We start from the raw sequence: 13,376 nt of genomic DNA, 5'->3' as shown, positions 1-13,376 counted from the left end.
TATACAGGCATTTTTTAATTGATTGATCATTGTTTCCTTTCTGTTGAGTCTGTCACTTTTGATGCAAAAGCGAGACAAAGCAATCCTACATTCCGTCTTTCGTCGTCTGTAAGCTGCAGTTAAAGTTTTATAAAACATTTATTAGATTCATAATCTATCCTGGATTATTACCGAACTTGGACAGACAGCAAGAGAAGCTTCTTACAATCAAAACAAAGTATCTTGAGGAAAAGTCTTAATAGTTTTTGTTGGGCCTGTGAGTAACAGCAAAGTAGACGAGAGAGCGGTTAGGGGGAATCTTTACAATTTTTATTAACTTTTAACGTGTAATGAGGAAGGGAATCAGAGATTTTTTTGTTGTTGTTAGGATTCTGTAATTGTTGATGATGACAGAGAAGGTGACGAAATTGTCATCAATTTGAATGAGAATGTTCCTATTGATCCTGACACATGTCTGGCCCTGAATAAAGCATACCAGGAAGTTCTGCTAGACACACTTAGATCTATTGAGATGGCCCTGATAGAGAACAGAGATAAACAGGTAAGAATACAGCACACAAGGATTCAATGTATTGAGATAACCCTAATCGGGAACTTATTGATAAAATGACATGCATGATTTTGTAGCAGACTTGAATATTCTTAAATTTCATGCAGATAAAATTGATGATGGTCTTTTGATATTAAGTAACTTCAGTTTGTTTATAAAGAAATTGCTTGAAAAAATGCATTGCTAAAACATTTTTTGATAGTATTGTAAAATATCTAAGAAATATAATTATGAAGTGAGATGAAATTGTGAAGGACTTATAATTGAAATAAAAACCAAGCAAATGGTTGAATAGAAAGTTCCATCATTGTTATAGTATTTTCCTCTGATTTAGCATTACCCATATTTTTATGTTTTTTATTTGTTATAACAGGATCGCATACAAGAAAACCTAGATGAGAATCCTAAGAGAGCAAAAGTTACTGACAGTACAGGAAGAAGAACCATCACTAGCTATCAAAGGCCGTTCTTTTCTGATGTACATGGAGATGTTAGTAAATTAGTATTGTACCCATAATAATCTGATTGTCATACAATTCTTTTGTCCAAACTTCATTTACAAGGATCTTTAGATTTGACCTCTACTCAGTGACCTTTTCAGAATCTTAGGGATGAGACATTATATTGCATACATGAACCTTAAAAAATTTAATTGGTTGTTTTATATCAGAAAAAGATAACTCTAAATGCTGTTCAGATAAAAAGATGTGCCAAATCAGACAACTCTCCATCCAAGTCACTATGTGTAGAAAGAAAACAATTATATCTCAAAGTACGGCCTTCAACAAGGATCATTGGCTCACACTGAACAGCAAGCTATAAAAGACACAAAAATGACTAGCATAAAACAACTCATACAGGAAAATTCATGGTCTTATCTACTTAAAACAGTCGGAAACCCGGTTGAAATAAAACAAAAGAATCAAAGCTTTTTGTTAGAGAAGGCGATAAATGTGTACTGTAATGTTTACTATAGTGACAACAATTTTAAAAGTTAATATAAACAAACAAAATTACAATTTTCTTTTCAATAACGAAGTGTTTTATTTTAAAAACACCATTTGCATAAGTTTTTAATTTATCTAGTACATAGTTAAGCAGAACAATTAGATATCAAGTCGACGACATGGGTATCTTTCAAGTTGGATGTAGAAAATGCATAACTTCCGATTGTTTTTAAAAAATTACCACGGAGGGAAAACATATCAATCTATAAGTTCAGTAATTTTCTTGTCTGCCCTTCCATTATGTGACTCAAGAAAAAATTCAAAAAAATGGGTAACAATTGTATCGAAAAGAGAAAATCAAGTTCACCTTTCTATGTTAGGGCGTGTTTGAGTTGAATATTTTGTCTTGATATCATACAAAGCAAGAATATTTCATACATCGTCTCGCTTCAGGTTCTATCATTTTTATATATCAAAACTACAGGTTGACTTTATTACATAAAAAAATCACAGTACTAAAAGATGAAATATATGGGTCAAGTGAAATACCTATCTAATGAATCATAAAAACAGAATAGGTGTGTTCGAATAGCTGTTTTTTAACTGAAAGTACTTGACGACAGTCTTTCAAGTTGGATGATGAAAATGCATATCTTCGAAAAATTATATTTTTTTGTGTATGATAACTAGGGTTTATAGTCTTCAACCACTAACAAAATCTAGTCTGCCCTTCCACGAAATATTTAATTAGAATTTTTTTAAATGTTTATGAATTTTCGAAAATTCCACTTGACAACCGATCAGATAATAGTTTTAAGTTCAATCAATGAAGACAAGATCATTAACTAATGCTCATTAGCTAGTTGATACATTTGTCTTTTAAAATGCAACGAACATGTAAGGATCGTAATGATTCAATGTGGATAAATTTATCGGTTTCCAAGAGCAAAATTGGTAGCGCTTCATCCCTACAATGACTTCCATTTCTATGGTTGGGAAAATGAACTGGCGTAATGTGGATTCATCATCATTCGTGTGATACCAATTTTCGTGGTTATCTTGGGAACAGGTGAACCACGAATTCAACTGTTCAACGAATTACAAATTTACTATAGGATATGTATGCAGCAATTAGTAAAACCACGGAAATGCAAGTTTTTCCTCATTCCCTGAACATTGATACCCACGAAAATTAATGAATCCATGGTACATGTATTTGTCTTGAAAACATTAATATGATGGATAACGATGTATAAATGAATAATATTTTATTTAAAAAGAAGTGCACTGTTTTGAATTAGATAAAATTTATTAAGTGCTACATTTTTTGTAATTTTCTTTTCGCTCTCTCCATTTGCAAATCTTTTCCAGTTAATGACAAACACAACCATTCTAATGATATTTTTTGTGTGATTTTTTTGAAATCAGCCAAAATCACTGACACTTGCCAAGTGTCTAGTATCATTTATAGGCATTTTCAACTTGGTTATGGAAAAAAGATTTTGAAATTATGAGGTTTCACTAGAAGTTTTCAACATTTCAACATTTTTTTTCACTGAAATTCCTTTGGTGGAAAGGGAGGTTCAGACAATTTACCACTGCATACTTTACATGGCTAATTATGGTACAATGCAACTAAATCTTGTTAGATTTTCATGATACTCATATAAAGAAAGATCATAAAAATTGATCATTGATATATGATATATGGATTCCACCTCTGCAACAAGTGTATTACGATATTTCTTCACTCGAGACAGTTAAATTTTTATTTAAATATTTTGACTGTTGAGATTGAAGAAATTTCCTGATACAAGAGTTATAGTGGTTGAATCTGTTTCTATAATGATTTTTATCCTTTCTTTTCAAAGATTTTCAGAAAATTGTGTTCTTTATAGGTGACATCATCAGACATAGTCACCTTTTTTTCATGACGTCACAATAGGAAAATTCATAAATAGCCAATAAAAATTGACGTCATAATTAAATTTTGACCAATCATTTCATGAGAGAAGATATTTCACCTTTTTTTCATGACGTCACGATAGGAAAATTCATAAATAACCAATAAAAATTGACATCATAATTAAATTTCTACCAATCATTTCATGAGAAAAGAAATTTCACAAGTGAGGAGAAACTTTTATTTCACATCGATCAAGAAATGTGAAAATAGCACAAAAATTTGAGAAATTAATATCTACAATGTTACATTTGATATGATTCTTTACTTTTATTGTCAGGTTCCTCCACCTAACACAGATGTGTTTATAAAAAGGAGAACAGAAGAACAAAGACAGGATATCAGACCACAACAAGCATGTAAGAGTTATCTCTACAATATCAGGTTTTGATTGTAAGACAGATTATGTGTCGATTGTTTCAGAAAAAGGGAGAAGGTTTGGTACCATTAAAACGTTTAATCCTGCTGCAAATGTTTGCACCTGTCCTAAGTCAAGAATCTGATGTACAGTAGTTGTCGTTTGTTTATGTAATTTATATGTGTTTCTTATTTTTTATATAGATTAGACCGTTGGTTTTCCCGTTTGAATGGTTTAATTGTAGTAATTTGCAGGCCCTTTATAGCTTTTTGTTCGGTGTGAGCCAAGGCTCTGTGTTGAAGGCCATACATTGACCTAAAATGGTTTACACTTATAAATTGTTATTTGGATGGAGAGTTGTCTCATTGGCACTCACACCACATCTTCCTATATCTATTGACAACATTGTTTAAAGCATACCTGTCAACCTGTGACAATGAAAATGCAGATTATGACCTGCATTGAAGAATGAAATCTCAGGTCATAAAGCGTACAAACTTTTATTAGCTGAATTTCAGTATTTAGAAGACATTTTTCCTAAAATTTAAATCAAAGTTTCCAAAACATGTTCACTAGGTTAAGTAATTTAAAATTTTATTAATTATCATTTTATTGCACTTTTAAAAGCTTTTAATAAATTTGTGTAACACTTGCCATGATTCCTTTTCTTAATGATATTCATTACATTTCATACAATGTACTACGTTTGAGTTTCATTATATGCATGATGTCAACTTCACCCTTAAACATTTTGGAATTGATGAACATACTGGTAAGTATGGTAACATACTTAAAAAAAATTACAAAAATAGATTAAATTTCTAATTTATTTTTTCAAAGGGAGGAAAAACATGAAAACTGCAATGAAGGAAGCTGTGTATTTAGATTCTCTGAGTCAGCAAACAAGAGATTTGCTTAACAGGTAAATAATAAAAAGAAGATTGTCATAGGTTATGATTTATGAAGTAAGAACATATTTATAGCTTGATCAGTGTGAGCTAAGGGGCTGTGTTGAAGACCGTACTTTGACCTATAATTGTTTACTTTTATAAATTGTGACTTGGATGGAGAATTGTCTCATTGGCACTCATACCACATCTTTTTATATCTATATGTGATATGATTTACAACCACAATGTACATCATTCATCAAATTATAAGTATGTTCATAACTGCTGGTTACTTTGACATGAAAATCTAATATTTTGTAGTAAGCTATAAAAGGACCAGGGATAACACAATAAAATGTTGAACAGTTAAAAAGAAAATTTTAACTACTGTAGAAACTTTAATTTTCTTGGGGTTAAAATATCGTGATTTTTTTCTCTATATGAGATTTCGTGGGGTTTTTAATTTTGTGGATAAATACTTTCCACCAAATAAAAGAAATTTTTCCTCCACAAAAATTTCTGCTTTTACAGTAACAGCATAATTTAATCAATTTAGATAAATAACATTTATGACTGATGTTGTCTAACTGGTCGACTACTGGCTCCTGGTTTAGGATATGCAATGAATAATGTGGGTGTTTAACGTGTCTATAATTGAAGTCTGCATCTTGCCCTAAGTGTCATTGGGTTGCTGTCTTGTTGATTATACCCTACATCTTTTATATGATGAGCACTCAACCATCCCTTAAAGTAGGACTGAGGTGTTACAGTGCAACATTAGAACACTACAAATCAGTTGAAAAGAGCTTGACTCATCAAATCAATATCAAGCACAAAGACAACTACCGAATATGGTTACAAAAAGTACAGCATGTTATAGTCTTCTTACTGAACCATACATATTCCCATTTGTTACCTTAATGGTCCTGAATATGCATGAAACATTTGCAGCTGGATGAAGCAATAAAATAATCAATTTCACCTTACAGCTGACTTCTTGTTTCATATCAAGGATCTTTGTTTACTTACAGAAAAGAGATATACTATGAGAAATTGTCTAACATGAGTAAAGAAGCTCATGGTGAAGAATTTGAAAAGTTTGTAGAGAAAATAAATGACATTGACACTGAAGTGACAAGAATAACGTAAGTATTGGTGTAACATCATTAGAGTCATTTTACACATTATATTTGTTGCAATATCAGTTTTATGTAAGTTGAGGATGTTTGATAATCTGTTTAAAATAACAAGATTTTATAACAACTGTTATAAATGGATAGTGTATTATAAATAAATGAAATAAAAAACCAATGTTATAGAATTATAGAAAAATGGTATTTCCTAGTAAAACAAATGTCTGCATATAAACCTACAGAAATATGTACTTGATGAGATAATTTAAGGTGGTACCTAACAGTTTCACTAAAATTAATTTGACTCGTTTAATTTTGATAAAATTTTGACAAAGTATTTACTTTGACCCTTTAACAAAAATATAAAAATTTAAAATTTTGACAAAGTATTTACTTTGACCCTTTAACAAAAATATAAAAATTTCAAAAATTTTGAACCAACTGTTTTGTCAGAAAAATTACACTGGTTATATAGCAGTTTGACAAACACCAATTTTGATCTTTGAGAAGCTTATTATTCCCTTTACAACACAACGTAATTAAAACGTTTAGCTGACTTTACAGAGTTATCTCCCTGTAGTGTTAGGTACCACCTTAAACTGGTGGTTAACCTATACCCATGAAATCCACAAAAACTGGTATCCTACAAATAAAAATGAATTCACAGTAATTGTATTAACACAGATAGGGTGATAGGACAGATTGTTACCCTGTTGTCAATCTTTGACTTCATTAGCATGTGATATTTTTATTTGTTAACTGTCTGAATATATATGCTTAGGCTTTGTGATTATGAATCGAAAGCATTTACATAGTTTTGAAGTAATATAATTACAAATTATATCAATCTACCGGTCCTGGTAGTCTGACTGAAATTTTAAACAGATTTGGAACTCTGATATCACACATAAAATAAGGGTTCTTTTTTAGGAATCTGCCTAAAGAAGAAGTTATAAAGAAAGCAGACACAGACAGAGTTGATTGGATGAAAATTTCAAACACAGTGGTATGTATCTATGTATACTATGAATAGATTCGTGATATAGTATTAATTAATCCCCTATGAAGTCGAAGGGGAAAACAGGTTTGCACTCTGTCTGTCTGTCTGTCTGTCTGTCTGTCCAGCAAATGAGTTTTCAACAATTTTATTCTTCATGCTTGAAGATATTGATATGATATTTGATGTATTGTTTTATCATGACAAGTTACAGGTCAAGTTCAAATTTTGTTCAGGTCTGATGATTTTGTGCAGAGTTATGATCCTTTGACTAAACTTAAGTAATGAAAGTAAGGCCAACTAAAATTAATTAGTAGATTTTCATCCAAGTTTTTGAAAAAATGGGGCGGGTGGGAGGATTTTATTTTTTAAATTTTATTTCATATGAAACCATTTTGTGACGAGTTCTTCATATATGCAAGTGTAGTACTAAGCTTATATAATGTATACACATGTATGAGGAATCTTACATTATTTTTCAAATCCTAAAATAAATGTCTCTAATTGCGGCTTTAGAAACTAAACAACAAAAACGTGTAGAACAGGGTTTCCCCTGGGTCAATTATTTTTTTCGCCACCTCTTTCGCCAAAACAATATATTTTTCGCCACTTTATTATTTTTTTCGACAAGTAACATAACTACATTTTTCGTTTAAAATTTACCATTTTTTCTTACCCCCTCCCCCCCCTTTCCCTTATATAAGGTGATTTGGCCCCATTGTGTCTATGATTATTCTGTCAAACTTATTTTAGAGTCTACATTTAATGAATAAACACTAAACATTTACTTTAAAACAACAGATTTTGTTTTTAACATAAAAGGGAAAAATATTCATTGTATTTTAAACAACTTTCCAAAAGGAGGGGGCCACTATACTTTTGATAATAAAGAAGATATAAGTCCTGGAATACAACAAAATTAATGGACATGTTTTGATTATATAATACCAGTATATAGTTCGTAGGGGAAGTTTCTTTAAAAGAAAAATATTGATGTGCCCTTTTGTACTAAGAAGTGGTTTTCACAACAAAACAAAAGTTTTTATCACATGATATTTTGATCCTTCATTTCATGTGAAGTCATAACATTGGAGGGCTACGCCCATTCGAGGGGTTGTTCCCAACCTTTTGGATAGATTTCTTCAAAACGACAGTTTTCTTTTCTTGACCATCGTAAATGAAAAAGTTGAGACTAAAACTATGCTTGAAACACACGTGTCACTCAAACGACTTTAAAGTAGTCTCCCTAATCAATTACCTATATTAAAGTCAAAGGATAATTAAAGTTTTGAATCAGAGATTTTTCTTGCTTTTGAAAATTTTTCGTCACAACAACAGCTTTCTTTTCTAAACTATCTTTAAAAGGAGAGGAGACGTCAAAAGTTTGCTTCAAACACGTGCGTCGCAAAGTCGTAAATAAATTCTGTATGTGACATTTAGCGGAAGCCATTTAACCATATCATTTTGTCAAACAATTCAATCAACACCTTTATTAATTAGTCCTTTGTTGTCGATAGCTATAAAATGCAATCAGCTGATTATTGATTTTCTGTCCAAATCTTAATGAGGTCAAGGTGAATTCCGAGTATTGTCTGATCGGGTAAAGTCCGAGAAACTCGAAAAAAGTAAATAAACAAGATGGAGGAAAATAAATCGTTCTATATATTTCTTTCGCCAAATTCTTTCGCAAATGACGAATTTTTATAGCCACAATTATTATTTTTTCGCAAATTGCGAAAATGGCGACCGCCAGCGGAAACCCTGGTGTAGAAATGTTCTCTTCAGTTGGACTTTCTACACCAAATGTATTTGGGTTTCTTAACGATGGTTTTTAGTCCCCATAAAATGAAGCAAATGCATTGGTATGCAACACAATTATTATGAGTACAGAATAAAATGAAAACTCAAACAGTGTTGAAAATAATCATGATAATAGGGTTGGTACTTATGCATTTATGCAAGATGGAAATATAATTACCATGTAAAACACATGTGAATTTAATAAAAAAAGAAAAAAAGAAGAAGTTGTTTAATGACCCTTTTTGGGGTATTGGGACATTTTCTGTTAATCAACAAGAAAAGACAGTCATGGGTTAAATCTAAGGGCTTGTGTATAAAATAAAAAGTGTATGTAAGTCGACTTTATAAACTCAATATTCAAGTTTGTGTTTGTGTTTCAATATCTTTAATCCAGTCATGTTTTCTGTATCAATGGGTTCCAAGAGTTTTGCGCTTTGGATATCTTTCACATTTAAACTTCCTGACACAAAGTCATTGCATAAAAAATCCAGTTTTCTAATCACAGAAATTTGTGACATACCGTGATTTGTAGTCTAGGACACAGCTTTTTTCTTGTAACACGAATATTTCACGTCATTATCGTTATCAGTTTTTACTCTCGGAAGATGATGTTGTCATCATAGAGCAGCAGAAATTTTGGTTAAATTTACTCGCGGTACAAAACCGAAATTTGAAACAGGAAGTCATAAAGGAAACGAAATTTTAATGGTTATCGGTAACGGAAACGAACAATATCCGTAAATCGTAATTTTAAAAATAAAAAAAATTAGGGCGGGACGATTTCAGAGGGGCGGGCGGGGATGAAAATCTATCAATTAATTTTAATTGGCTTAATCAGTTTTCAACACTTTTTTCGTCCTGCTTGAAGATATTGACTTGATATTTGTAATATAGTTTACACCATGACAAGTTATAGATGAAGTTAGAATTTTATTTCACAAACAATGAATTTTGAACCGTTAGCGTACTATGTATTGCCATGCAATACTCACCTTGCTCACAGAATGCTTGTTAAATTTAATATTTTGTTTGTATAAACCATGAAATTTATAACTTAACAGAGTATAGACTTTATATTAGGGGTTTTATCTGTGTCATCACCAAGGAAAGAAGCTTGAGTAATCACTTGGTTCTGTTAGTCCCTCAGAAAGACCTTAGGTAGAAATATTTTATCAAAGTTGTCTTGGCTTCTGTGGAAAGAGGATGATTTTATATTTATTCTGCAGGTTGATAAAGTCTCACAGAAAATATTTAATTACCTTTTGAAAAATATTTCTTCACAGGATAGTTCTTTGTTTGGTTCTTGAGATTTTAGGGAAAACTTTATTAAAAAACATTTTGCAAACCAGGAAACATATTAGAGGCATGTTTTGGCTTTCCAAATCTTCAGTAATTCAGGAGTTATAAAAAATTTCTTATAGCACTAAAATAAATTGGAAGCATAGAATGAAGCTATTCAAAAATGAAAAAAAAATATTTAGATCTGACAAATTTACTCACAAGTAAATTGTCTTCTGGCTTGATTTGTACACCGCTGTTTTATGAGAAAATCATTTGGTGTGTTCATGACTTGCATTTCCTATTTAGTGTGTGAATTCATTTCAAGCTGGTTCTTTACTGGTGTTAGGATTATAAACATAAAGGGTATTTCTAAATATTTTTATACGACTACAAAATTTAAAAAAAAAAAATGGTCGTATATTGGTATCACGTCATTGTCGTCAACAAATGATTTCCAGATAATAACTTATTTATACTGTGGATTCATTTATTTTCGTGGATATCTAATTTTGTGGTTTTGGTAAAGACTTCATAGAAACAAATAGAAATTTTGTAGTTCGTTGAACTTTTAAATTCGTAGTTCACATGTAACCACGAAATACATGAAAATTGCAATTGGTATCCCACGAATATTAAGGAAGCCACAGTTAAAAAAAATATCAATGAAATTTTAACACAAGGTGTATAACCACTAAAGGAAGGTTGGGATTGATTTTGGGAGTTTTGGTCCCAACAGTTAAGAAATTAGGGGCCAAAAAGGGGCACAAATATGCATTTTTCTTGGTTTTTGCACAATAGCTTAAGTATAAGTGATTAGAAATCTATGAAATTTAAACGCAAGGTTAATGACCACAAAAGGAAGGTTGGGATTGTTTTTGGGAGTTTTAGTCCCAACAGTTTAGGAATTAGGGGACAAAAAGGTAAAAAAAAGACAAAAAATAAAACTTTTTTTGATTTCATCAAAAATTGAATTAATGGGGTTCTTTGATATGCCAAATCTAACTGTGCATGAAGACTAACAAACATCAGATACGTAAATTTCTTTAAAAAAAAAAAAGAAAAAAGAAAATGGCTACCTACCTACCCACTGTCTCAACCTTGGATAGGGTTTGGGCAAACCAAAATATTTTTAATTGTGGCCTTATGTGTCAGAAACCTATTCTGTGTCAACTATTTAATCACAATCCAAATTCAGAGCTGTATCAAGCTTAAATGTTATGTCCATACTTGCCCCGACTGTTCACGGTTCAACACCTCTTGGGTTGTATCAAGCTGCGCCCTGCAGAGCATCTGTTTCTTGCATGTGATGGTACAAATTAAACATTGCTTTTACTTCATACTACATTGTAACCTGTCTTATCTGACACCTGAGTATTCCAACATCCTGCTTTAACCGACATTTATTTCTGGTCCCTCAGTATATCTGATAACACAGGATACACTGTATATCTAAATCTCTGTTTTACATTAACTACAATTATATATTTTCCAGCAGTATCTTTGATGACATATCATTATACCCCCGCTTTAAAAAAGGGGGGGTATACTGTTTTACCTCTGTCTGTCAGTCCGTCCGTCCGTCCATCAGTCCGTCCGTCCGTCAGTCCGTCCGTCAGTCAGTCAGTCCGTCCCATGAAACTTTCGTCACATTTTTCTCAGGAACTACACATCCACCCTTTCTGTTATTTGGTATCAACATTTATATATGTCAGCCACACCGTGTGATGCGTTTTCAGATTCATCACTTGACAACTTCCTGTTTACCGAACACTTGTCTGATTTTACACATGATAGCCAAGTTGAAAATTTTCGTCACATTTTTCTCAGGAACTACAATACAAGGATTTCTGAAATTTGGTTTCAGGATTTATATAAGTCAGCTATACCGTGTGATGCGTTTTCAGATTCATCACTCGACAACTTCCTGTTTACCGAACACTTGTATGATTTTACACATGATAGCCAAGTTGAAAATTTTCGTCACATTTTTCTCAGGAACTACAATACAAGGATTTCTGAAATTTGGTTTCAGGAATTATATAAGTCAGCTATACCGTGTGATGCGTTTTCAGATTCATCACTCGACTACTTCCTGTTTACCGAACACTTGTATGATTTTACACATGATAACCAAGTTAAAAATTTTCGTCACATTTTTCTCAGGAACTACAATACAAGGATTTCTGAAATTTGGTTTCAGGATTTTTATAAGTCAGCTATACCGTGTGATGCGTTTTCAGATTCATCACTCGACAACTTCCTGTTTACCGAACACTTGCATATTTTTACACTATTAATATTATCCACTTGCGGCGGGGGTATCATCAGTGAGCAGTAGCTCGCAGTTTCACTTGTTTGTTTAGCTTGTGGCAATATATTTGAATTTTATGTATTTTTCAGTTGAAAAATTTACGTGATCCCACAGAGTGTGAGTTGTATTGGAAAAACTCTCTGAACCCAGCTATAAATAAAGAAGATTTTGGAAAACCAGAGAAAGATAAACTGAAAAAGCTAGTCGATAAATATGACAATAAGAATTGGGTAGCTATATCTAAGGAGCTTGGGGTAAGTCATTTAAACCAAGAGAAAGAGTTTTGTTTATGTATATTCATAGTCTAATAAAATCTGGAGTACTGTGGATTCATATATTTTCTTAAGTATCAATTTTTATAGATTTACGAAAACATGCATTTTTGTTGATATTTGAAAAAATCATGGTTTTACCATTGTTTGCATACACAGTCAATAGAAAATTTGTATTTCGTTGAACATTTGACTTCATGTTTGACCTTTACCAAAGAAGCCCACAAAAAGTAGTACCCAACGAAAGAAAATGAATCCACAGTGTAAATCGTTAAAATCTTCACCCTAAAGACTTTCAACATAACGTTCAATCAGAAGGTTAAGCAGGTGCACCTCTCTCAGTTTGTACCCTTGTTTCTCAAGAAAAAAACGTTCCTGCTACTTATTATCTAGTTAGACTTATATTGCATATAATACAGTGATGTTTAAGGACTAGAAATTGTAACTTCTTAAATTAAGCCTCTTATACTGGTCTAATAGATTTTGTAAAAAATGCAAGAAATATAGATTCTTCCATTGTGTCAAGTGGGATATGAAATTTATCTATTTGAGACAGTTAAATTTACAAATTTAAAACAAGATGCTCATCGAGCATTTTTAATATTCAAAATTTAACTGTCAAGGGTTGATAAATGTATTGCACAAGATTTGGTGGAATCTGTTCAAAAAGATGTGTTATTTCCATGCGAAGTCATCAAGCATGACATATATAACAATAGGAATTTCAGAGAAAATCAAGAAAATTTGACGTCATTATCTAATTTTGTCCAATAGAGAACTGATATTAAACCTTGATTTAATAAATAAAAATAGTCAACAAGTCAGAAAAAGGATAAATCAAGATTTAGAGAAATAGCTTCTATTTATGGATCGA

The 13,376-nt window shown here is 31.7% G+C and overlaps 1 protein-coding gene across 2 annotated transcripts in view; it reads left to right on the top strand.

The window, feature by feature from the left end:
- LOC143062689 (uncharacterized) overlaps positions 1–13,376 on the top strand; it is a 44,127-nt gene that overhangs the window by 1,441 nt on the left and 29,310 nt on the right. The window contains exons 3-9 of one of the 2 annotated variants that reach the window (XM_076234431.1): positions 368–541; positions 924–1,040; positions 3,741–3,819; positions 4,659–4,740; positions 5,740–5,853; positions 6,772–6,847; positions 12,320–12,484. In XM_076234431.1, the coding sequence (XP_076090546.1) occupies positions 368–541; positions 924–1,040; positions 3,741–3,819; positions 4,659–4,740; positions 5,740–5,853; positions 6,772–6,847; positions 12,320–12,484 (807 nt within the window). Of the gene's footprint in view, positions 1–367; positions 542–923; positions 1,041–3,740; positions 3,820–4,658; positions 4,741–5,739; positions 5,854–6,771; positions 6,848–12,319; positions 12,485–13,376 lie in introns of those variants that run through there. The other variant, XM_076234432.1, reaches the window with a different exon arrangement.

The sequence above is a fragment of the Mytilus galloprovincialis genome, chromosome 2 (genome assembly GCF_965363235.1).
Source record: "Mytilus galloprovincialis chromosome 2, xbMytGall1.hap1.1, whole genome shotgun sequence".
In the NCBI taxonomy this organism is placed as follows: Eukaryota; Metazoa; Mollusca; class Bivalvia; order Mytilida; family Mytilidae; genus Mytilus; species Mytilus galloprovincialis.
This window is presented reverse-complemented; position numbering and strand designations above follow the sequence as displayed.